Source organism: Rhopalosiphum maidis, chromosome 3, assembly GCF_003676215.2.
Source record: "Rhopalosiphum maidis isolate BTI-1 chromosome 3, ASM367621v3, whole genome shotgun sequence".
Taxonomy (NCBI): Eukaryota; Metazoa; Arthropoda; class Insecta; order Hemiptera; family Aphididae; genus Rhopalosiphum; species Rhopalosiphum maidis.
In genome coordinates this window covers 3028166-3055175 of record NC_040879.1, presented here as the reverse complement: position 1 = coordinate 3055175, position 27010 = coordinate 3028166, and the positions used below count along the sequence as shown (strand labels likewise).

Here is a 27010-nt window from a genome sequence, read left to right as displayed (position 1 = left end):
TATCGATTTACTCGTTTCGTGTAAATTCAGTCGATTGTTTTTATTGACTCGAATAAACTGTGGACAATTTTCCTTTGCGTGTTCGGCATCCGGTTGTTCGTGCACATACTTACGAAAAGGATTATATGCTAAATTAATTTATCAAAGATCAATTTTTTTCAATATTGGGCAAGTAAGTATCTCTCTAGTCTCTATCAATATATATTTATTTACTATAGATTATAATAAGTCAAGTAAATTAATAAATTTAAAATAAACTTCATAAATATTAACAATGAGTTATGAGTTAGTTATTATACAGAGTGATTCTTTTATCATGAACCACTCGTTATTTCAAAAAGTATTCATGTTTTTGAAAATATTTTTTTACATAGTTTCAAGTTGTTAAAAAACAACGTTTTTATTAAAATATTATATTTTTAAATATTTTCTTATGTTTTTTAATTTTTTGAATGACAACATAAAGTTTTAATTTCGTATTTTAAAGCAGAATAATTTTTTGAGTATTTTGAATTTTGATACATAAAAATAGAATTTAGGGCGAGTATTTTATGAGTTATAAGTATTTAGAGTTTAGATGCGTGGAGTGTAGTGGTACGGAGTTACCCCACAAAATGTTTGTCTTTTTCGTCGCTCCGTTAAAATACTTCTGCAATTTCAGTCATCTATGTCCAAATTTTCCCAAATTTGGTTTGCGAAATCACAAATACAAAAAAAACTATCTAATGGCTTTTTTTTATTAGTTTTCATAAAACGTTTCCATAATTCTATTATCGTATAACGTAAATCGAGTAAATTTTATGATTATTCAAAGTGTCTTAATTACCGTACAGTTCTTGTGTTATCTGTACAATGATCTGACTACAACGGACACCTGTCTATAACGGACAATTATTTTGGTTCCAAAACTGTCCGTTATATACAAGTTTCACTGTAATAGTTAAATACTTATAATATAATAAATGCAAAAGGAAAATAAATGATTTTAATAGCTATATAAAAAAACATATCATGAAATATTTCTGTTTCCGCTCACAATCGTGTTTCGTATAAAATTTTATGTAATTGAATTCAAAATTAACAGTGACCCACTATATATCTAATGTACGTATAGCAGAGATGTATTCACTTGCCAAATTTTTATAATTTTATTAATTATACTTATTTCCAAGTATATTAAATATTTAGGGAACCAATATGTTTAACTGATTTTCTAAATAAATATAAATATTTATTATAATTTTAAGTATTCGTGTATATTGCATATAACAATAATAAATAAGTTATGTTTATGTGTTATATTATTTTGAACAAAAAATAAAAGTACCGACCTATTAATTTATTTAGATGACATACATAATATAACATATACGTTGTGTACTTAAACTTCTATGTGAATTAGTAAAATAAATTATAATTTTTTATTAGTCCCTCTCGCTGGCCAACAATAATTTGTAAGCCTACCAAATTATTGTTTAATAGTAGTCTGTATAGTGCACGGCAAACAAAATTTCAATTGTTTTATTTTTTTTCCTATATTTATTATATTTTGACACCAACATACACTTAGCAATATCCTAACAAGTAGGATGCATTATATTATTACCTATATTTAAATTATAAAATATCGTTATTTTACGTGATTTCGTAAAATATTAAATTTCATACGCTCATTTATTTGATGAAAAAGTTATAGAGAACCTTGTATTGGGTTTTTTAACCTTAAGTATTAATCACAAAAACGTTATACTTTTCATCTTCAAAATTCCTTGCAAATTTTCTCGATTTTGACATATTTTTTTTTTTCATTTGAATATTTAGCCTTGCCTTTCACATCATATAATTATTTGCGAAAAAATAATATCGTAACTATAGGTACTCAACATTTTATTTTGGACGTAGAAAGCAAAAGACAATAAGTCGTCAATTGTAAAATTCTTATGAAACAATAAAGCGCGGACCAATTATCATTAATCGTGCTTGTTACTCACACAAATACACAGACCTAGCACGAGCATCGCTAATTATGCGCTCACACTAATGTCGATTTACACACTCGCGTACATGCATGTCTCACGCGCGCCGATAGAACATGTGAATTAAATTATCTAAATATTACTCCTTAATAAATGACCGGCACCAATACCCTTAACAGCTAATTTCTGAAACTATACTGAACAAACTTTTTAAAGTCGAGGGGGGAGGTGCTTAAAGCTTTTTTGTCTACCCTTATATGTTGCTATAAGGTTCCTCATTCATGAATTTCGTTTTGATTCCCAAAAATCGAATATATTTCGGTTTAAATATGGGATTACCATTGATTAAAGAAATAACATTGAAAAAAAATAACGTTTAGTTTATTTATTGCTACTCAAATGAACAACGACCTTATAATTGTAGCTTATATATATATATACATAAATCATACAAATTTTCTGAGTTTTCAACTTCAAAATTCCTTGCGAATTTTCGCGTTTTTGACATAATATTTCGTAAATATTTAAACTTTAAATGCTTATAAACAAAAATTGTGACTAACGATTTTTTATTTTTTGATTTTTACTACGATAAGTAAAACTTATAATAAACCTTGCGTTATATTTTAAAGATTTTTTGGAAATTTTTTTATAGGCATTTCAAAAAAAAAAATTAGAAAAATCGAAAATTTCAATTGTCTATAAATAGCTTAAAAAAGTCAAAATATTTTGAAAATTTAATCGTAAATAGTTTACGCTAAGATAAATATTTGGTGAAAATTTCAAGTATTTACAATAATTCGATTTTGAGTTACAACAACATAAAAAAGTCGATTTTGTCGAAAACTGGTTATGCGTAAAAATTCCCGTTACTTTTTTAAGATTTTTTCTGACGCTTTTGAAAACTACTGGAAATTTTTTACTTTTGACCCCCCCCCAAAGCACCAACTAAATTCATTTTCCTTTTCAAAGAGGGGCTAAAGTCAAAAATCAAATCACGGTTATCTGTTAGTACTCCAAAACGTGATAACAGACACAAAAAAAATAAAAACACACATCATTGTATAATCAAAACATTACTCCGTTTAGAATCTAAAAATGGATTGTAATATAATAACCATAATGAGTTGTTCTATTAATGAAATATCTATAATATAAAAATCTGTGAAAATTATTTTGAATTTTTTTAAATTTTAGATTTATGTTACTAAATAGCGGATGCCAGATTACCATAATCCAAATGCAAACGGATTAGCAAGTAATATAGTACCTTTAATGCAGATTCATCTCTAAATTTCGACAGGTGCGTTTTAAAAAACCTAGCTTTGCAGATGCTTTATTTTTAATAAAAGGTATATGGTTATTGAAAGATTGTTTGGGGTTAAATTTTACTCCAAGATCGTGTACTTTAGAGATTCTTAATAAATGTATAATATAACCTACTCAAAGAATAATTAAACTGTAAGGCAGTCTTGTTAAGAATAAGTAAAATAGGAACATTTTATTAAATTTCTAAACATAACATTTTGTTAATAGCATTTATATTTATATTTTTTTAAATCTAATTGTAGTTTTGTAGTTCAATAGTATCATTTAAGCAATTAATATTTTTATCAAAACAATAAAAGTATAAATGGCAATAATATTGTTATCTTATGTATAATAATTAATAACTAATAACTAGGGTACATTAACTAGGTATGTAGTTTAGATATTATAATGTTATTTATTTGGTATATTATTTAAAAAACATTGACCTTTAAATTCAAATACAATTATGTTATTCTTAGGAACACAATAATTACATATTTAATGTGTTTTAGATAGTAATACGTATTCTATATTATATACGTTACATGTACGTTCTTCTTGTATCCTAGTGAAACAATATAGTACAAGTAGGTTTGTATAAATTTATTCTTTGTACAATTTTTCATCAAATACATGAAATTCTTTAGTAAAATGTCAAATATCGAAGAACGGGGTTTTGGTGTTCGACAAAGATCTGCTGAATTTGTTCAAAACTTTGAAGTGCTTCGAAATCAATGCTTAAAAGAAAAAAAACTATTCACAGATCCGGAATTCAACACATACGATTTAACTATACATCATAAAAATCTTCGAAAAAGTCGGTTTGAATGGCGAAGACCAAACGTGAGAAAATATTTGATATACGTTCTGTTAAAAATGTAACAATTATTAGTCGATAGAATTATAATAAAAATGTAATTATCAGGAAATTGCAAAAAATCCTCAATTTATCATGGAAGGAGTTTCAAGATTTGATGTAAAGCAAGGAAAATTAGGTAAATAAAAGGATAAGTTTATTATTTTTAACTATTTACGAGTATTTTTTTCTTGATATTTATTTATGAACGAAATATTTTATTTCATTTACAATGTCCCGTAAGGATTTACCCATTTCAATATCTCGTGAAATAATCAAGATATCATAGTTTTGGTTTTTTTTTTTAATAAGATTCACAAGGATATGAGCTACAAATATTTCATATTTTAATTTATTTTAATGTAATTTGGAAAAAAAGTTAATAAATATATTTTTTTATTTAATTATTTTCATAAAAATTGAATAGCTATTTTGTAGTTTATTTTTCTGAAAATATTGATGTTTTAACATTTTAATTTCATTAATCTTTTGTAATTTCGAAAAAAAAACTGTGAATTATTTAATACGATAGTGTTCGTATCAAACAATTTTTTCTCAAAACTGACAAAAATATTAAAATCAGGAGATTAATGAAATTAAAATGTTTTAAATAAATTAAAACATTTAAACATGAAATATTTATTGTCCTTATGAAACTAATTAAAAAACCAGAATTATGATATCTCCGTTATTTTATGAGATATCGTAATGAGTAAATCCTCTCAGGACACTGTAATGTATAATTCTAAAGTTTATCAATAATAATTATAAATATTATGCACATAACAACATAACTAATGTAAACATTATTTTTTATTACGGAAGGCGACTGTTGGTTATTAGCTGCTATAGCAAATTTGACTTTGAACGAAAAACTTTTTTATCAAGTAGTGCCATATGATCAAGGATTCTATACTAAATACGCGGGTATATTTCACTTTAGGTAAATGTATTATTTTTTTTTTCTTTGAAATTTGAATCGTATTATATTCTTTGGTTATTTTAGATTTTGGCAATACGGTAAATGGGTGGACGTGGTAATTGACGATCGTTTACCGACTTATGATGGAAAGTTAATGTTTCTTCAATCAGCAATGAAAAATGAATTTTGGAGTGCTCTGTTGGAAAAAGCTTATGCCAAGTAAATAATTAGAACGATTAATTTAAAACAGTTAAAACTACATGATCACATTAAAAACATAAGCATACACTGTACTCGGTACATTTAGCGATTTTTAATTTTTGAAACGAAATTAAATCAATTTAAAATGTAAATAAATTGGCAAAACATTAAAATTAATTTTAAAATCTTGAAAATGTTATTATGGCGTAATGTAAATAGCAAAACATAATAATATTCGTAAAATATTATTTTTGAATAATAATAAAATAATGAAAACTGTTATTCTTCGTTGAAATATCTAAATTTGTTAAAATTTGAAATTTGAATATCTTTTAAATATAATTGCACTTTTATATTTTTAGACTTTTGAGTTTTTAAAACAACTATTTATCTCCATAAACAGCATGAATAAAAACCTTTATACAAATTTCAAGCGTTATAGCTATATATAATATTTTCGGAATTAAACTCAAATTTTTTTTATATTTACCTATTGTAGGAAAATTTATTCATTAAATTGTGTTAAAATGTTATTGTTTGTTATGAAAATTAAAAATGTTATACATTTTAACTACAAAATGATTTTTATTAATTTACGATTTTGTTAAAATTTCAGATGTTTGTAAAAATATATAATTTATATATATTTTTAATAGTTTTAAATTGATATAAAAACAATTAATGTTGGATCTTGCATTAAAAAATTTTTTAATCAAGCTTCAATTTTAAGATCACCTTTTTTAGCAAACCTAAAAAAATGTAGAAGTCTATTTAACACCTTAATATAGCTTAAAACTAATCTTCTAAATATTTGAATATTGTTCTCAGAATTTTTAGAAAACAATTCAAGTAATAGAAAATATTTCGAGTTCTACAATCAATATTTTTGAACAATAATTAAATGAAAAAAAAACCAAAAGATTATTGTGACTGTTTATTGACATTTATTTTTTTAATTTCCAATATATAAACTTATGAGTTATGAGGAATATTGTATCTAATTGTATTTTATACTATATAGTGCATAGTATACTTTGCAATTTTGTAAATGTTTGTTACTGAATAAATTCATAATTTGAATTTTAAATGATTATTCAAAAATTGTTACCTTATTATTTAAATGTTGTATTTGTTATAATAAAAACTTAATAGAATCCTTATGTTAAAATTTCAACATTTTTTTCCCATAAATACAAATTAAAAAAAAAAAGAAATAATATTTTTATAATTATGTAACGTTTAATAAATGTTAATATTAATATAAACCTACTATATAGTGAAACCTTCAATTTTCAAAAATTATTGATACATTCATTTTTGTTTATCTTAATAAATTTGTAAAGTACTGAGTATTTTTGCTTTTGATTTTTCCAAAATATAAATAAGATCCAATTAATTACCAGATATCACCCTCTAAGATAAAGATCAATTTTTTTTTGTTTAAACGTTTACACGAGATAATCAAAAACACACACTTCATTGCAAAATAATTTAATTTATCATATCACTCAAAATCTAATAACCTAACAAAAAAATATGTATATTCTAGAATCCACGGATCATATGAAGCATTGGAAGAAGGTTGTACAATGGAGGGTATGGGAGATTTCACAGGAGGTGTTTCAGAAATATATGATTTAAATGATGTACCACATGATTTATTAACGATTATGCTAAATTCTATTCAACGACAATCGCTCATGTGTGGTTCGATATTCAATTCAAAAATGGTTAGATATTTAATTTTATACAAAATAAAGTATTGTTAATGATTTATTTCATTTTTTGTATATAATGAATTATAGATTGATGTATCTGAAAAAGGATTACATGAAGGTCATGCATATAGTATTACCAAGATAACTAGTATTTCTATAGAAAATAAGAAAAATGGTACAATAAGCTTGATTAGACTTCGAAATCCTTGGGGCGAAAATGAATGGAATGGTCCCTGGAGTGATGAGTAAGCCTTTATCCTTATGTCACATCTTATTTTATATTATTTATAAATATTTTAATTTAATGAGTGATTTTAAAAATGTTTTATAGATCTGTTGAGTGGTTATCAATACCTCAAGCAAAAAAAAAATCTATCGGTCTAGTGATGGATAATGATGGAGAGTTTTGGATGTCATTCGAAGATTTTGTCAAATATTTCTCTATATTAGAAATTTGTAACTTGGCCCCTGACGATATAATCTGGGAACAATATGAAGCATGCTATAAATGGAATTTGAGTGTATTTGAAGGTGAATGGGTTCGAGGCGCAACCGCCGGTGGATGTGATATATCTCAAGGTACAATTATTTTAAATAGTTGTTAACCATTATAATTTTTAGTGGTATAGTAATTATTTAATATTAAATATTTAGAATCGTTTTCAAGCAATCCGCAATACAATATAACATTAAAAGATCCCGATGATAATGACAGTGAGAATATGTGCACTGTAATTATTTCATTAATGAAAAAGTACAGGCAACGCAATAGGAAAGGGAATTCATTTTCAATTAAATTTTTATTGTTTGATGTAAGTATTAAAAAACAAAAATGTTTAAATGTTGTTTTAATACTTTTATAATAATACTGTTTTTCATAGTTTTCACAATATTATTTTTAATGATACTTATTTTAATTTTATTGTTTAGCTCAACAAATCGAAGTCTGTGCCGAAACCATTAGATATGGATTTTTTTAACAATAATACTGCTTTATATAAGTTCCATTCTCTTAAATACAACCCAAGAGAAATTTCTAAGAGACTAAAGATACCACCTGGTAAATATTGTATTGTACCTTGTACATCTAACCAGAATGAAGCAGGGGAGTTTTTACTCAGGGTATTTTCAGAAAAAAAAAACAATTTGGAGTAAGTGATAGAAGGAACTCCAATATATTTTCGTAACTATAATTCGGTATTATAATAAATTGTATTTTTTTAGGGAGTTCGATAATGAAGTAGGAATGTGTTCAATTAATTATAAGGTAAATAATAAAAAAATATGATTAATTATTGTAATACGAAAAATAGAGTAATCTTATATAAACCATACATTTTTTCTTAGTTCAAAGAATTGGCACTTAACACAAACAAAAATGAGGATTCGAATGAAAAATTAAAAAAATACTTCCTCAAAGTAGCTGGGAGTGATAAAGAGGTCGATTGGATGGAACTTAAGGATATTTTGGATGTTGCCATGAAACAAGGTATTTGGTAGCTATGAAATTATTAACTATTTTACAAAATGATCATCTGGCACCGATTACGTTAAGTTACAATTCTTGTAATCAAGCTGATTATTAGATATATGTTTGAAGGGATTCGATATAGAATACTGTTTATGAGTTTAACATAGAACAATCTAAATACTTGAATGTCCAAGTAATTAATGATTATTAGAATTATCTGTAATGTGACTGAAATATAAAAAAAATACCCAGATATTACTAAACCGTAGTCCAGTAGTCCATGAATTATATATTTTAATAAAAAATATGTCCTTTTTTCGAATATAGTATATACAAAAAAAAAAAAAAGCTGGTATAAGTACTATAAGTTAGTAGTTTTCAACCTTTTTGGAGCCACGGTTGCTTTTGATTTTGGCTTTCATATAGTGATAGTAATAAAAAAAATGTATTACAATTTTATTGTAATGTTGTATTGTCGGGAGCCGCGACGAACAGGTTGAAAACCACTACTATAATATTTAATACATTTAAAAATATATTTAAATTCATGATGAAGTTCCCTTACTTGAGAAAAATAATCATATATTTTTTTACTTCTATATAATCGCCTATAATATCTGTTTAAAAATTTACCAATTTTTATATTTTAAAAACAAATTTTATAAGAAAATAAGTGTACAATTCTGAAAAAGTGGATGATTGATCTTAAGCAAACTTCATAACAATATTTATTATGTATTCAGATTTTTTATGGTATTAGTACTTTAATTGAATATGTATTCGTTAAAACAGTTATTATCGGATACTCTTAATACTTTAAAGACCTATAATAGGTAAAAATTTCATATTTAATTTAATCATAATAATTAATTATAATAATGTAACTATTATATGTATTATATTTAATTATATTATTAAAATAAATATGAAAATTTATCAAACAATTATTCCTTCTGATTTATTTTATATCAAATACTTATCTTAATAATTGAAACTTTTGTGACTGTATGTTCAGCTATATACTAAGCACGTTATTAACTAAAATTTTTAATATTTATAGAACCCGGGAACATACGATTTTCAAATGATGTATGTCGTTGCATGATTGCTATGATGGATTGGGATAGATCGGGTAAACTTGGTTTTAAAGAATTTCAATCATTATGGTTGAACATTAAACACTGGAAGGTAAATCACATATATAATAAAAATTAATGTTATTTTAAAATATGTTCTATATTGTTGTAGGTTGTTTTTAAATCATACGATATAAAGAACAAGGGTTATATCAAAGGATTTAACTTAAGACCAGCATTAAATTCGGTTGGTTACTCTATTAAAACACATACCATAAACACTATGTGTCATCGATATGCGAACCGAAAAGGATATATAATGTTTGATGATTTCATTATGTGTGCTATAAAACTTAAAACCACTATAGGTTAGTTAAAATTAGATTCAGAAATAATCATAAATATAGAAAAAAATGTAAGTTATTAAGAGAACTGAGGGCCTTCGTGTTTTAAGGGGAATGATCTGTATAGATAAATTTATATTTTTTGGTGATTGGTTAATTTTTAATACGTATAAACGAAGATATATTGACGGATATAGAATGTCATTTTTTTTTATCTTAAAACGACATATAAAATGATTACAATAACTGTGTGTTTATAATACAATAATTACAATTTTAAATTTAAATAATATAATATTCTTATATTCATTGATATTATTGTTAAAACACAAATATTAAAAATCATTTTGATTCCAATATACTAAAATTGTTTACGAATCAAATTTGAACAAACCGATGTCCTATGATTTCGTTAGCGATTAGGTCTAAATATAATCGATTTATGTAATAATTGTATTCCTTTAATCAGCTTAATCTATGGAACTATATTAAATTGCATACGCTATCATTTTTTTTTGTTGCTTTAATGTTTGATTTTCTTATTAATACCTACTAGTGATTATAACGGTAATACATTTGTAAAGTTAACGTTCTGTTCTCTGATAAAGTGATAAAGTCGATTAAGGGGCCTCGCTACGGTTATTATTTAAGGGACAACATTTATGCAGTTCATCGTCTTAGCCATTCGAGATGTATGTGTTAGTTGTAAATAATTATTAGTGTAAGTGAAATGCAATGCGGTTACCGGCTGCAGTCACCGACGGTTGACACTCTCGTACGCGCATGCATATGTCAATAACTCGATAACAATAAAAATTCAATAAACGAATTTTACAACAACTTGCTTATTGATTTGACAAATTGAAGTTAGTTAACGTTGTCTTATCTTAATTCTGAAAAAATATTTAAATTCAGCAAAAAAATGTCTGTAGATCGTACGAAACATTCCGGTTTTAATTTTAATTTTAAATTTAATATTATGATTTGAAAAATTCATATTTTCAAGTTTTTGTTACCACTTCATTAGAATATAAGATTTAATTGTTACAAAGTATTCCGTTCGATCTATAGACAATTTTTTGCAGAGTTCAGATTTTTTTTCAGAACCAAAATCGAACATCTTAAACTAACTTTAATTTTGTCAAAACTTTACGTATTTTGAGTTCAAATTGACGGCAGTAGCAAGGCCCCTTAAGTGTTTTAATTATTAACCTAATTCATAGTTGACACATTTAATTTAAATTTATTTATTTTGTAATATATACTTTTTTTTACTGAATTATAAATAGTTAAATTTTTATTTTTAGACATATTTAAAGAACGTGATCCTGATAGTAAAAATGTGGCTTCATTTACATTGGAAGAATGGGTGGAAAAAACATTTTACTTATAGCTTTGAATATAAATTTTATTTTATTTTTACGAACATATTTGTTTTTTTTTTTTTTGAAAATTTTATTTATCAATACTGTAGTTATAGTTTATTAATTTAATTGAGCGTTCTTCATAATAATGTAATTTATCAACAAAAATATTATACTATACAATATTGAATATTTTTTAATTTTTTTTTTTTATGTTCTAAATCTATTATTTAAATAATTTTACTGAATTGGAGCTTTTTATAATATTTAGAAATTGTTTTATATATAATTGTACATTGTTACTTAATGTAAAATGTATATTTTTATTAACTTATTTAAAAATTGTTTTTTCAAGGAGTATTCAAGAAAGTTATGGTAGAGTAAAAATCATCATTTTGATATTGGAAACGTAGCTTTTCGCTTTGTTCCTGCACACATCCAACATCGAAATTTAGTCGTTTTTTATTGAAACGTACTTGTAAATCTATTAAAATAATATTCATTAAAAAAATTTTTATTTTTTGATGTCAAATCTACTTCTAAGAGATTTTCTTATATTTGATTATAAATTAAATATAAAATTTAATTATTATAATAAATCTAATTTTAAAAAGTTGTGTACATATCTTATAGGTTATATAACCCAACCTTAATAAATTTAGTTGAGGATTAGTTGGTAGAAATATAATAAATCATGAAACAAATTATATTGTATAATTATTTTTATTAATTTATAGCTGTTGCAAATAGAATAATATAAGAGAATACTTCAAATATCCACAGTGAAATAATAGATTTATTTATTTTTCTATCATAAAAAAAATGATATTTAATTTAAAGACATAGTCAACTATGTATTTAAATGTACTACATTATTTATGCATATATATTTAATTATTAATCTACAATTGCCTGTTAATATCAGTTGGTAACTTGTGACATACTATTACTAATACTTACAATTTGATTAACTAACTAGTAAAATGTATAATGGTATTGAATTGTTACAATACTCATGACGTTAAAATTTCTTATGGATGTTAGGTTGAAATAATGAAATGGAAAATAATATCAAATTTATGAAATTAGCAATGCCATCGTAGGATACGTTTTGATACATTGTTAATCTGAAGGGTAAGCAATAGAAAAAAATGCTTTGATTTCACTTTTTAAAGTAGTTTTTGACAACAATTTGAATCAAGTTGGTACATTTGAAAGGTTAAAATTGAAATGATTGGTTAATAGAAAAAACATAATAAGAAAAAAAAGAAATTTTTATGCAAAACAGAATTTGATGAAATCAATTTTTTTTTGTGTAACTCAAAGAATTTACTTTTTTTCTTGCAAATATTGATAATAGTTTTTTTAGCTCAATTAAAAATTTTAAATTTTAATTAAGTTGATAAATATTGTTAGGCACTATGATCTTAAATAAAGACAATGAGAAAATTAAATATGTTCAAAAATCTTTATTAAAAAAAATAAATTAGGTACCTACCTATTTTATCGGCACAACTAATCCGTTTAAAATGAATATATTTTAATTTGTTTTCTATATAAATTACACAACATTAAAGACTGTAATTTCTTTTGAAAAAGTATTAAAAATTATATTATAATTATGAATGTTATTTAACATTCCTTAATCACACCTACGTGTGTGATTTCCATCTAACAAATGTATAACATAGCAAATTTTTATTCAGCAGTTTCAATTTTGTGTAATACCTACTTAAGTTGTAATATTACAGTGAAGGGAATTCGTAAGTTCCTACACGAAAGTAGCAGTTAAAAAAATCGTATACGTTCATTACTACTTATATATTGAGTAAGTTTCTACTCTCTACACGGTAAAAAAGAATAAACTTTATTTTATATAATATAAGTTATCAAACTGATGATACTGTCATAAATAAATAAAAATATCATAATATTACACTTAATTTGCATACATTCTAATGTACCATTTTAATAGTAATTATTGAAATTCTTAAACTATTTCAAGTAAAGATACATAAAAATAAAAACTACAGATATATAGTCACACAAAGATTTTGTAATTCGATTTTAAGCCATATGTGATGATTATGAAAATCGATCAATTAACGACTACCTGCGTGGAATTTCGTATAACTTCCAATATCAATTAACATAAAAATATAATTTATTATTTTGTACATTATACAATTATTCGATACATAGATATATTTATTTATTGGCACAATTTTATCGGCTGAAATACCAGATATCTTATATTCTTATCGTAATATCATTGTAACTAATTTTAAAATATAAATGCGATAACGATTAACGAACACTGTGACGAGCAGTAATACTGTTGTGCGTTGTGCGTGTTTGTAATCTGTGTTCGTTTTACGTATATGTGTACTACTCTGTAGTCTGTAAAATAAATAACATAACATAATCAGTTTCGTTAGAAACTCATATGGATATGACTATATTATATAATTTAATATTAATAAATAAATCTTACCTATTATTAAAATACATATTTTGATTTCATAAATACATATAAATCCAAACCCTAATTATAATATTATTATTATATTTTTCATATTCGCGATATTTTTGTATTCGCGGCTTTTTTGTGTTTACGACATTTTTACCGCGACACTATGACATGTATTCAATGTATATCAATACATACCTAAATATACCTTATAGCTTATTGCTTACAGTTGTAGCTGAACTACGACAGCATGTTTATTCTAGAGAATGATCGGCGAGACACCGAGGCGTTTTCTTATTATTATCAAAATAGTTTTATAATGATTATTATAGAAATATATTACCTATAATAATTATAAATAATAATATTATATCAGTTACGTGGTATTGTCATTAGTGTAACGATATGTAACGATGTTATTTTATTTATATTTAAAGAAAGTTTAAGTACAACCTTCGTGTTTTTATTTTAAATGTATTTATAATAGGTAATCAAATAATATTTTTAAACTTTGTACTTATACTAACTTAACAATTATAAAACATTCAAAGTTAAAATATTAAACAACAGTTTATTTTGTATCTAATCATATATTTTGTATTTATTATACCAAGTCGAACATAATATATTAGAGCATATTGTTTATATGATAATAATACTAATACAATTATATTTACTTACAGTATAATATAGTGTTCACACATAAATGTTTTGTGTGGTTCTGAGTACCTACCAACGGCGTAATAATTATCACTAAATAGTAAGATTTTATAAAAATGTTGTGTCACATTCTTCTGTTACGCCATATTTAAATAATCGAGTTTTATATTGACAAAATAAAGAAACAGTACCTTTTGAACTCGAATAATGCGTATCAATCTACTAGCTATTTCGGTAGAGTTAAGTTCAAACACTAATTGCTAACAAAACTATATAGGTAACCTTTGTATGTTCATAAAAAAATTATCATTATTATTGATAACTGCGGTTTACTGTTTTCTTAAAAAAAAAAAAATTATAGTACTTACAGAGAAGTTTTTAATGTATTTCTAAAAGAATGCAACAATTGAGAATTTTATCCAGATCCACAAATTATTTTTTTTTCTTTTATTTTTAAACGTAATACACAATCTGTATCGACTTGACACAATAAGCATATATGATGAGAGTTACAAAGATTGACATGGAAATTTGATGAAAAAAGCCACCCATTGATGGCACTTTCTGTGGATTTTTTTTTTTTTTTAGTTTATCTTAAGAGATCACGACACCACTTATGCTTCAGGCGTCTAGGGGGATTACCAGGTATGGAAGGAGTAGATAAGTTTTTTATGAGTTCGTTAGGGTGGTTAATTAGTTTGGAATAGAATCTTTTATAATATATTTTGGCTTCATCGTTAATTGTTTTGAGTTTGGTGTCGGTATGAAGGGTGTGATTAGATACGTAGGGTGGTGCTTCATTATTTTTCGGAGAGCGATATTTTGAAATGTTTGAATTTTCAATATGTTAGACTTTTTAGCGTTTCCCCAAAGTTGGTGTCCGTATGTTCAATTGGGTTTGAGAAGTGTTTTGTAAATCAGAATTTTGGTTTTAATGACGGTAGAGTTATTGCTTAATAAGGGTTTGAGGATACGGAGACGATGATTCAGTGCTAATCTTTTGATTTTGATGTGATGAGCCCAGGTCAACCTTTGGTCGAGAGTGAGCCCGAGATATTTGATTTTTGGAGAGTAAGGAATAGGAATACCGTATAGAAAAACTGTAGGACAGGAAGCATGTTTGATGGTGAAGGTAGTATGAACAGATTTGTTTTGGTTTACTTTGAATCGCCAGTTAGTAAACCATTTTTCCATGTAGTTAAGGTGAGTTTGGAGATTATATGACGCTATGAGTGGATCATTGTTAATAGATATTATTGCTTTATCGTCAGCGTAGTCTGCTACGGATGTATTAGGGGTAGTTGGTTGATCAGAAGCGAAGATATTGAACAGAATAGGAGATAAAATGCCCCCTTGGGGAACACCAGCATTGATAACTGCTACATCAGATAATGCAGAACCGTAGCGTATTTGAAAATGCCGATCTGTTAGATAAGATTTAATAAGTAAATAGTAGGTGGGAGGCATGAATTTCTTAAGTTTATACAAAAGCCCGTCATGCCATACGCGGTCAAATGCTTGTGAGATGTCTAGAAACACGCAATTGCAGAACAGTTTTTTTTCCAAGGAATACGAAATGGAGTCTACGACTCTGTGTGCTTGATGGATAGTCGAGTGAGAAGCGCGAAACCCAAATTGGGTGTTTGGAAGAATATTTTTTTCAGTAATTATTGGGAGAATTCGTTTCAGAATTAGCCGTTCCAGTATTTTGGCGAAAAAAGGGAGAAGGCTGATTGGACGGTGAGATGATGGTAGGTCAGGTGGTTTGTTTGGTTTTGGAAATAAGATTATAGTTGCGAATTTCCATAGTAGGGGAAAATAGGAAAGTCTGAGTGAAGCATTAAATATATGAGTGACGTGAACTATGGCTCTAGTTGGAAGCAGTAATGCAATCGTAGCCTGGTGATTTTTTTAGAGCATATTTTTGTATAACATATTTTACATCATTAGGTGTAAATGACTTGACAGGGAGAGACACTGGGAGGGGGGTATTTAAAAACGTTTCGACTTGTTTCATGTTTTCAGCGTCTATGATATCAGCATACGGTTGAAAGGTATTAGCAAGATGATCCTTAAAAAGTTCAGCTTTTTCGATATCCGAAGTAGCTAAGCTACCATCTGATTTTTTAATAGGGAGATTTGGAGATTTATAGCGAAGTATTTGTTTTGTTTCTCTCCATAGGCTACCGTCTGAGGGAGTGAGTTTCATTAAGTGATTTTGCCATATGTTTGACTTAAATACAGTGAGCAGTTTTTTTAGTGAATTAGCTAGTTGATTGTAATTATATTTAAGGGAAGATAAACGCGTGCGCTGGTATAGAGCTCTTGCTCTTCTTTTTTCTACAATTTTGTTGCGTATGTATTCAGGAAGTGAGTTTGCAGAAGGAGGTGTTGGCATTGTATTTGTAGCCGACCATGCTGCAGTTTGTATTATGTTGGTAAGATTGAGGACCGCTAGGTCTATGTCATTGGGTGATTTTAATTTTGTGTTTAGCTTAATTTTTGTGTTGACTAGTTCGTGAAATTTAACATGATCTGTGAATTGGTTAAATAATTTGTTGGATTCTTTAACAGAAGGAGAAGTATTGAGAGTTAGGAGTATTGATGAATGGTCTGAATTTAAATCGAGTAAGTTTTTAGTATAGTGGAACAAAGTGTTCGGTAAATTGGAGACAAAGATTTCAAGAATATCAGGATTTTTACGGGCCGAAGAGGGCCAATAGGTAGAATCAGGAGGGGCTAGAACTTTAAATCTCTTAGTGTTTATATAGTTATATAAGGTGACTCCTCGGGGGTTATTCACGCGGCATCCCCATGACTGATGTTTGGCGTTAAAATCGCCACCTATGATAAAGTTATTATTAAATGAGTTGAAGTAGTCGGCGAATTGAGTGTTTTTTATGTTATGTTTTGGGGGTAAATAAACAGCAGCAATGGTGAGTGAAGTATTATTTAATTTTAGGTTAATAGCACAAGATTGGAGAAAGGATTGAGAAAACCTGGGTAAGGGATAAAATTCAATATTAGATTTAATAAAAATAGCAGCGCCTCCATGCGCGGTATTGTAGGGGTGATTTGATTTAATTAGAGTATAACCGGGGATATGTATATGGGAGAATTTAGTGAAGTGGGTTTCAGAAATGAGGGCAACATCAATGCGTTTGTGGTTTAATACGGTTTCGAGGTCAAGGGCATGGTTTTTTAGTCCATTGGCGTTAAATTGAAGTATTAAGAGCGAATCGTCGGTGACAGATTTATTGTAGTTATTATTTGTCATTATTTGTCCAGGAGCTTGGATATTACTTTAGTTAATAGAGAAATTAGTGGTTTTATAACATTTTTGAATTCGTCTAAAAAATTAGTTAATAATTTGCTTAAATCAGGCGGCTGAGTATCAGTAGAAGGAGGAGGAGCAGCGAAATCTGGTGTATTGGACGTGGCCTGAGCGTAAGTTTGCGTTTGAGGAGAGGGGTGATTTGGGAAAGTGCGAACAGGTGGATGGCTACTTTGTACATTAGTAGTTTGAATATTAAAATTATTTTGTAATCGATTACTTGGTGAGCTGGATTTCTTACGACGTTGGAGTTCTTTATAAATTGTTTAGCCCTTGTAGCTGGGTGATTTTGAGAACAGTGAGCACATTTTGGAGGATCATCGCGCGGGTTCGGGCAAGCAGTTGACTGATGATCTGCTCCGCAGCGGACGCATCGGGGTTGGTAGCCGCAGTAGGTTCTGGTGTGTCCATATTGTTGACAATTGAAGCATTGGCTGATTGTCTTCGGTTTGTACGGCTCTTCGATTTTTATTTTACAATGAAGTAGTGAAGACATTTTAAAAATTTCATTGGATTTCAGTGTTGGTTCGAGATCAACGAAAAATAAGGGGAGGGGATTTTTATTGACTTTATGTAGTACATTGGTAACTTGCCTTACCTCGTAGAGACGAACTTCCAACTCTTCTTTTATTAGACTTAGAGGCGTGGATGGGTGGAGGTTACGCATAACTATCCGAAGTGGTTTTTCTTCTTTAAGCTGGTATGTATGATACTCAGAATTTTCAGCTTTAAGGTAACGTACTAATACTCTGTAGGCATTAGGGTCCGTAGTTTGAATTTTCAGAGAATTTGTTGAAGATTTACATATAAAATTGTCAACACCTATAAGCTCTATTAATTCTGTACATAGTGCGGGAAAATCTTCGACACCTTTAACAAAAATAGGCGAAGGAGGTTTAATTGGTGTGTTTTCATTTTCCATTATATCGTTTTCAGCATCATTTTGGTGAGAGTTTGTAAAAATGTTTTCAGTAGTAGGTGGGTCAAATGGATCATCTTGGGCAAGTGGTTCGAAACTGTTGCGTGAAGCAAAGACTTTTTTTATGTTTTTTGTTTACCATTTATATCCATATTCGGATTCGGAGATGAGGGTTCGGATAGTGAGTTTGAGGAGTTGGAGTATAGACGTTTATTTGATTGTGTTGACCATCCAGAATCTAAAGTGTTAGCTTTTGAATTCGTTGTTGTAATTGTTTTTGAGATAGTAATCGGCGGAGCGGTTTGGTTCGTTTTGTTTTTAATTATGTTATTAAGTTTGTTTGGTTGATTATTATTCATGGTGATTTTGATAGCTAGTTAATGATGTTATTAAACTTGGGAGGTACGATAAGTTAAACATTACCATCAGCTTGATAACGTAATGAGCGCAGGGCGCAACGGCGAGCACTAACGACTATACTATCGGAACAGATAAGCGGTGTGCGAGACAATATACGTGCGGACTGAGCACGAACTGAGATCCACAAATTATAAATTTAGATTTTGAATAGGCTACTATACGTACAAGCCGCTCAGTGTGTTCTCGGCGAACACGTCTGTATACAAGGTTGTTTTTATCACTTGTATTAAAATACGTATCGCAAAATACAAGAAATTGGATTACAAGCCAAATATAAGATGGATGATACATTAAGTCACTTTTTTGCCATGTTAGACGGGTTAGCATTTTTGCCAATAAATAAAGTTTACGACAGAATGAAATATTTAAAGACGGTTTGTACAAAATAAGCTACAGAGGTTCTTGATTATTTCGATTCCACATACGTCAATGGTACATATAGAAAATCAGGAAAAGGTATGAATATAAAATTTAAAAATAATAAACCGTTATTTCCATTAGAAGTATGGAACGTTCACGAGGCTACGATAAACAGTCAACATCGTACAAATAATATTTGCGAGAGTTGGAACAACTGTTTTACTTATCTTTTCGAACACGCGCACCTAACCGTCTAGAAGTTAATTTCTAAAATGCGTGAAGAGTTAGGAGTAGATAGAGCTAAAATAGTGTTACAAGAACCAGGAGAAGGGATTCCAGCACAAAAAAAAAACGTAAATTTAGTAACACCGGCGAACGTTTAAAAAACTTATGTTCAAACATCATGAAAATAGTAAATATTTGTTATAATTTACACTTGAAGAAAGAAGTTATACTAGGTAGAAAATTTGAAACTATAGAATGTTTCTTTAAAAAACCAATAAAAAGTTCTGACATAGGAGTTTATAAAATAAGTAATTATTCTAAAAAAGTTGAAATGTGGAATATTGATGATATAAAAGTTAAATATGCCGTGTTACCTATTGATGAAAATATATCAGTAGCTACACCAATTATTCATTTTAATAATTAATAACTGTGTGAGGTTTCTACTTAATATATTTAATAATTTGTTTAATAATAAGTACAATTTGTACATATTTTATACATACCTAATCCACCTAATCAATAATTAAAAGTGCAAAATTAATAATGGTGATAGGTACTGTGGATTCAAAATTCAAAACTAAAATGTATAAAACTAAAGCTTTTTGACAAAAGTACAATCATCATCAGAATCGGAGGACACTATGTCAGATTTCTGTAAGCGTTTTATTATGTTTCAATTAAATTGTATTACCTACTTAAATATGAGACTTTTCATTTTTGTATATGGTACATTATTTATGATTAAGATTTAATTTTTATTTATTTTATTTATATTTTGTCTATTGCAATTTACTTAGCTGATCATGATTATGATAAGGATAAAGAATATATTCCAGGCATAGGCGCCGACTTTTAGATATTAGCGCGGGGGCAAATTCTTCTGTTAATCGGAAAAAAAATTCTATAGTTTGCTGATCGGGAGGGGTAATTATCTGATTGTTCCGTAATTCTTTTTTAATATTCCTATAGGGTACAAAATAAAATATTATGCATGTATATTATTTAAATTTTCTTTATTGGTTTTATTTCTTTTAAATTATTTACATGAAAATATAGAAAATATAATTTTTTATTATACAATACGTTATATTATAATACATATATTTATTTTAATGCGAAAGTATTTTTTCTTGTTGAACACTTATTTATAAAATTATTTCCTATTTTGCTATAGTCCAAAGATTCTACAATTGTTTTGTGGCAATTAAGAACCGCCAAATCATTCAAACGTTTTTGTGTCATAGTACTTCTCATATAATTTTTCAATCTTCTTAACATAGAAAAAGATCTTTCAGTAGTACACGTTGTGACTGGTACTGTCAATATCAATTGTATGCATTTTCTTAGCTCGGTTAAATGAATGACCAAGTGTGGTTTATCTTTAGCAATATTTAAAACATCTGAAAATGATGATACATTTAAGCCTTGGCCTCTAATTATATCATGAAACATATCTCTGTGCAATTTTAGTTTATCAATATTTAAATCATCTTTATAAAATTCGCAAATTAATTGTGGTGATATACTTGGATCAATAAAAAACATTTCAACATCACTTAAAAACATTCGAATTTCAGAATTAAATCTTAATTGTAAACCAGATAGTATATGATCAATAATTTCTTTATATATTTTATTATATTTACTTTCAGGTGTAAATAAAAAGGACTGGGATGTACTATCATCATATTTAAGAGGCATTTTTCGTTTTCTAGATTCTTTTGGTAGATCTAGTTTTAAATCTGACCATTCGTTTTTTGTAGATTTCCATAAAATATTGAATGTATCTCTCATACTTGAAATAGTATCTTCCAAAGTGTTCAAAATTTGTACGGAAAGTTTAAAGTATAAAGATTTACTTTGTAATATTGTATTTGTTGTTTCTATATGTTTAAAAATACTAATTACTGTTTTAAGCATTATGTAAGTATCTGAAGATTTTAATTGTTTTAAAAATCCTTTTGCTTTACATCCTGCATCGTTCTTTTCAGTTTTTGAAAAATCCGATAAAAATGTCAATAGTTCATTATAGTTATCCATAACAGATAATAAACTAGAATATCGTAACGTCCACCTAGTTGGACAAAACGGTCTTAGAGCAGTCACGTTCTCTTCTGTTTGTAACATTTTAAACCAAGATAGCCACTTGGGTGATTGTTTGATAAATGTAATTAATTCTCTTATAAAATTTAGTATATCTCTAGCTTTTTCTACATTTCGCATACTATCTTGGGTAACAAGATTTAAAGAATGAGCTTGACAGTGAACAAACAACGCTCTAGGTTCAATTTCTTTAGTTCTAGCTTGTAATCCTTTGTGAATTCCAGAAACATTGCTAGCACCATCAAAACATTGTCCTCTAACATTATGAATATTCAACTCTAATCTACATAGAATATCTTTTAAAATATTGAAAAGAGTATTAGAATCAGTTTTAGGTGTTTCATAAAATCCTATAAAATATTCTTCAATTTCAAATGATTCTATGTTCACTGTTTTTAAACAAAATGAAATTTGTTCTTTTACTGTAATATCACTAGTTTCGTCTAATAAAATAGTATAAAATGTATTTTCTTTAATTTTTTTAATAATGTTTCTAATGACTTCTCTTGAAAGTATACTAAGAATTTCATTTGTTATATCGTGGGAAATCCATTTATAAGTAGTTCTACCTAACCAGTTTTTTAATTCAGTCGAATCTTCCGATCGAAGTTTTAATAACTGATTGAAATTTGCAGATTCATCAGTATGCCCTCTTATTGCTACGCCTTGTTTTGCCAAAAACACTATTGAAGATAATATTTTATCAAAAGCAAATCTTGATTCTTCCATAGATTTTTTATGACTATCCGAAATTTGAGCATATACATTAGCATTTGTTTTAATAAAAGAACTTTTAACAATATTTGTTTTGTGCAATTCTGAACGTTCATGCATATTAAACCTTTCCACCGCTTTTTTCCAATTATTAAAGCTCTCCAAGATAAATACAGAAACATTATTATTGCTATTACTACTCAGTCTACTCATAGATTTACATAATTTGCAAAAAGCTTTATCATTAATTTGATCATGTTCTAACCAGTCATATTTGTTTAACCAAGATGTTAAAAATGTTCTTTTTTTTTGTTTTGAAAAATCTAATGTAGTCGATGTAGATAAATTATTTTCAGAATTAATTTGATTATCATAATTTTCATTAACGCTTGAAGTTGAACTACTATTAGAATTAATTTGGTGGTTAATTAAGTTTGAGTCAAGTTCGATATTTTTTTTTTTGTATATATTTCCACATAGACATAATTGTTATTTGTTGAAGAATTACTTTTATTATTATTTGTAATGCCCTACAAAAGTTTTAAAAAATTAAATATTAAAATTTATTTTAAAATCTGATTTTGCCATAACTATTTTTAACAAAAACTAGATAGGTGCGTACGTAAAAATGTGGAAAAACGGCGTAGGCGCTAAATTGCATTTGTTCCAATATGATTTATAATATAAACACTTACCTTAATGGCTTATTGTTATAATCTTCGAATAGTACACTTCGTAGGAACAGTAATAACTAACAATAATAAAATATCATTCTAAAATCTATAAATATATTTGCTTATAATTTATAAAATGCCTATACAATATTATCATGCATGTTTTTATTTTTATATAGTATTAATAGTATACTATAAAAGTAATAAAATCAGCTCTGTCTCTACATTTCGGGAATAATTGAAATTACAGATGTATTTTTAGACCAAACATAAAACCAAATAGTAGTGAGCGATCTATAGTATTTTAGTATTTATAATTATTATCGATGATCATATTTAGGTTTTATATAAATATACAATCGTCGATGTTCATGTTCTAATGAATATTTTCATGTCATAATCTGGTATTTTAACCAAATAATTATTATTATACACAACGGGGGCGAAATAATACTTTTACCTCCGTTAAATCAATGCACGGGGGCGATCGCCCCCTTTGCCCCCGTGGAGTCGGCGCCTATGATTCCAGGTATACAAAGTAAAAAACAGATAATGAATGATAATAATTCTGATGAGGAAATAATAATTGTTAATAGTTTAGTAATACCAGAGGTTAAATCAATTGAAAATAATGAATCAAATATTGAATATAATATAATAATATGAATCAAATAATATTGTACTATGTATTTTTTAGCTGTATTGAAAAATATTTTGAACTATCAGGCATACTTAAAAGTCGAAGTTACCAACATTTTTGATACTCAACAAGAAATAATTTAGGCGATTACCAATTCAAGTTAATCTAATATCAGTACTTTTAATTCATGCGAAATAGATTATTTTGTAACTGCTTGGCCTGAACCGAACCACAATGAATTAAACAATTTAGAAACAGAACTACAAGCTAATGAATACGATTTTAAAAACAAAGTTGTATATTCAATTATGCTATATTGATTGATTATTTTATTAGAAAACATTTGGTATTTCAAAAAATATTAACATTTTTGAAAATAACAATTTAAATGGCAACATAAATTTTTACTTTTTTATTCAAAAGTAGATTAATTTTAGGAGTATTTGATTATATAATAATTTAATGTTATAACTAATAAGTAATCATAAAGTATACACATGAGTAATGTGTCCAATATTTGATTTTTAAATATTTATTCAAAAAAATTAAAAATGATAACAATACTGAAATAGTGAAAAATATAATTTTATTTCAAAAAATTTGTTTTACAAATAATTTGAAAGTATATAAAAGAAAATATATTTATTTATAATTATAATCAACCGGTAAATATTATAATAAAAATGTTAATTTAATTTATTAACTTTATGATTTAATGTAGATACTTAAGTATGAGAACAGGAGGAAAATCAGCCAAACATATGCTCCGAAAAATAATGAAAAAACTTTTTTTCGATCATGTTTTAAAAGATTTTACTTATTTTGGATTAAAAAATAAATACAATTTTTCTTCATTATTGATCAACAGAATAATTTTTGGTAACGTTATTAAGTACATTTTTAACTGATGAATAATAATGATAAAAATGTATTTTAGATGCTACAAAACAATCTAAATTCCAAAATGTCGTTAAAGATGATGAAATAATTTCCATGATTGGAAAATGGTTGACAATAGCTAAATCTAGAATAGAAAATAAAAAACATATGAATGATGTGACTAAAAATTGTCTACAGTAACATTTTTTAATTGTATATATAATTTATACTCGGGTACTGGACTGGAGAACCGATCACGGGTTTAGTGTAGTCTTACAGCTCTAACGTTACGTATATAGTCTCTTATCGATTTACTCGTTTCGTGTAAATTCAGTCGATTGTTTTTATTGACTCGAATAAACTGTGGACAATTTTCCTTTGCGTGTTCGGCATCCGATTGTTCGTGCACATACTTACGAAAAGGATTATATGCTAAATTAATTTATCAAAGATCAATTTTTTTCAACATTGGGTAAGTAAGTAGGTACCTCTCTAGTCTTTATCAATATATAAATTTACTTATTATAAATTCTAATAAGTCAAATATGTTGATAAATTTAAAATAAACTTCATAAATATTAACGACGAGTTATGAGTTACGAGTTAGTTATTATTAGGGTGCGGTTTTGTATGTATTTATGTATTTGTCGCGAATGATAATAATGATTATTTTATAGAAATATGTTACACGACTATCTGATTATTTTAAGCTATGGTTGATATTTTTACATAATTTACTTATATTACATATTTTTGTTAAATATTTAGCTATTTACAAAATTAGTACTGTATCGCCCTCTTATATTATGTTTTTAATATTTTATCTTCTCCAGTCCGTATGTGTACTAATAATAATCGTGATTTGCAACTTTCCATAGTTCACACCACGCGATTATAAACCTAAACTAACCTTACGATACAGTCACCGTCCGCACTGCGCACGACGCACACCTCTCTATATTAGCTCCGTATCTCGCCGCTATTCTCGTCTTTATTAAGCCGAATTTTTTAAAAAAAAATATGTTCATTAAATAGCTAACGCCAAGTTGCATCAATCGAATAATAATTAAACCCTCAGTTTTCACTGATGTCTACGTCGTACTACAAAATGTAGTTTTGTCAACGTTTTTTCGACAAGTACGATTACATAGTTATCGTGCGCCTTCGATAGGTAACGCTATCGCACTCGCCGGCCAGCGGCCCGCGACCTTCGCACACTTATTATGCCCAAGATAAATAATGCACCAAATATAAACAACAAACCCGATAAAAACACCAACACTCTACAGCCTGCTCGCCTAGCAGAATCACAGAACTCAGGAAGATTAAATCTAGGCAGTAACACCCATCCAAACACCATGAACAGCTCCGGAAATGACAATTGGAAAACGCAAACAAGTAAAAGAAATCTGTCAAGTTCTTCATCCGGTTCTACTTCTTCCAAACCTTCTTCCTTACAAACTGCTCAACCAAAAACCAAAAAACTTTCCTTCTCAACACGTAATCGCTACGAATCACTTTCGATACCTGAACCTACGGACACGGTTTTCGACCAGCCCACGCTGCCCGTTGAACCTATCATTGCGCCCTTCGTCAAACCACCTCCCCCGATATTTATGAAAGGTATCACAGACTACCCAAGCTTCTGCTCAACCTTAATTGAGCTTATTGGATTTGACAATTTTTTTTGCAAAGCCAGCGCCGACCGCTTAAAAATACAGACCGCCAATCCAGATTCTTACAGACTTCTAATTCACTATTTAAAAGAACACAACGCTAATTACCACACATACCAACTTACCGAGGACAAGCCTACAAGAATAGTTATTCGCAATCTCCACCCTACTACGCCAACTGAAAGAATAAAATCCGAACTCGAAACGCGACTCTTCGAAGTCTAGACAAGTGACGAACGTCCTGCACAAGACCAACAAGCACCCACTCCCACTGTTCTTTGTCGATCTAGAACCCACCCCCCACTCTCACCAAATATACGAACTATCTTCTCTACTACACACAAAAATCAAGGTTGAGGAACCATACAAGCCGAAACAAATCAGTCAATGTCAAAACTGCCAAGAATACGGTCACACCCGTGCGTATTGTGGTTACTCAGCACGCTGTGTCCGTTGTAGCGCGCACCATCCATATTCTGAATGCACTAAATCACCAGACTCTCCTGCCAAATGTATAATATGCTCGGGAGATCATCCAGCAAATTACCGCGGCTGCAAGGTCTACAGGGAACTCCAGCGCCGAAAATCACCTATCACTCAAAGTAAATTCTTACACGATACAATCAAACCTAATGTTAATTCTTATAATGTAAAAGAAAGCCACCCATCCGCTACCCTTCCGGGAAAAAACGAT

General features: G+C 27.8%; 3 protein-coding genes across 4 annotated transcripts; all 3 read left to right on the top strand.

Moving 5' to 3' along the window:
* On the top strand, positions 1 to 11298 carry LOC113559832 (calpain-A-like). Of its 2 annotated transcripts, XM_026965600.1 has the most exons (16): positions 1 to 172; positions 3800 to 3874; positions 3935 to 4130; positions 4213 to 4282; positions 4969 to 5086; positions 5150 to 5284; positions 6816 to 6996; positions 7072 to 7229; positions 7316 to 7563; positions 7639 to 7796; positions 7915 to 8135; positions 8209 to 8251; positions 8332 to 8473; positions 9516 to 9643; positions 9704 to 9899; positions 11183 to 11298. In XM_026965600.1, exons 3-16 carry the CDS (start codon positions 3939 to 3941, stop codon positions 11266 to 11268), a joined length of 2076 nt encoding a protein of 691 aa, XP_026821401.1. In that variant the 5' UTR covers positions 1 to 172; positions 3800 to 3874; positions 3935 to 3938; the 3' UTR covers positions 11269 to 11298. The 2 variants fall into 2 exon arrangements, with proteins under 2 accessions (XP_026821401.1, XP_026821402.1); XM_026965601.1 differs by lacking the exon at positions 3800 to 3874.
* Positions 11299 to 15485: 4187 nt separating this feature from the next.
* On the top strand, positions 15486 to 24841 carry LOC113560030. Its single transcript, XM_026965811.1, is given in 5 exon segments — positions 15486 to 15572; positions 15714 to 15747; positions 23819 to 24071; positions 24492 to 24640; positions 24699 to 24841. Coding segments are annotated over 5 exon segments (666 nt in total).
* A 1022-nt stretch (positions 24842 to 25863) lies between these two features.
* On the top strand, positions 25864 to 26541 carry LOC113560029. Its single transcript, XM_026965810.1, has one exon. It carries the CDS (start codon positions 25864 to 25866, stop codon positions 26539 to 26541), a length of 678 nt encoding a protein of 225 aa, XP_026821611.1.
* The last annotated feature ends 469 nt before the right edge of the window (positions 26542 to 27010 follow it).

What these genes read in the sequence shown, in the direction of transcription:
- LOC113559832 (XM_026965601.1), top strand. Translation starts at nt 3,939, where the DNA reads ATGTCAAATATCGAAGAACGGGGTTTTGGTGTTCGACAAAGATCTGCT. An exon ending in CGATATTCAATTCAAAAATG is followed by an intron (nt 6,997 to 7,071) that starts GTTAGATATTTA and finishes AATGAATTATAG; the next exon opens with ATTGATGTATCTGAAAAAGG. An exon ending in AATGGTCCCTGGAGTGATGA is followed by an intron (nt 7,230 to 7,315) that starts GTAAGCCTTTAT and finishes AATGTTTTATAG; the next exon opens with ATCTGTTGAGTGGTTATCAA.
- LOC113560029 (XM_026965810.1), top strand. Translation starts at nt 25,864, where the DNA reads ATGCCCAAGATAAATAATGCACCAAATATAAACAACAAACCCGATAAA.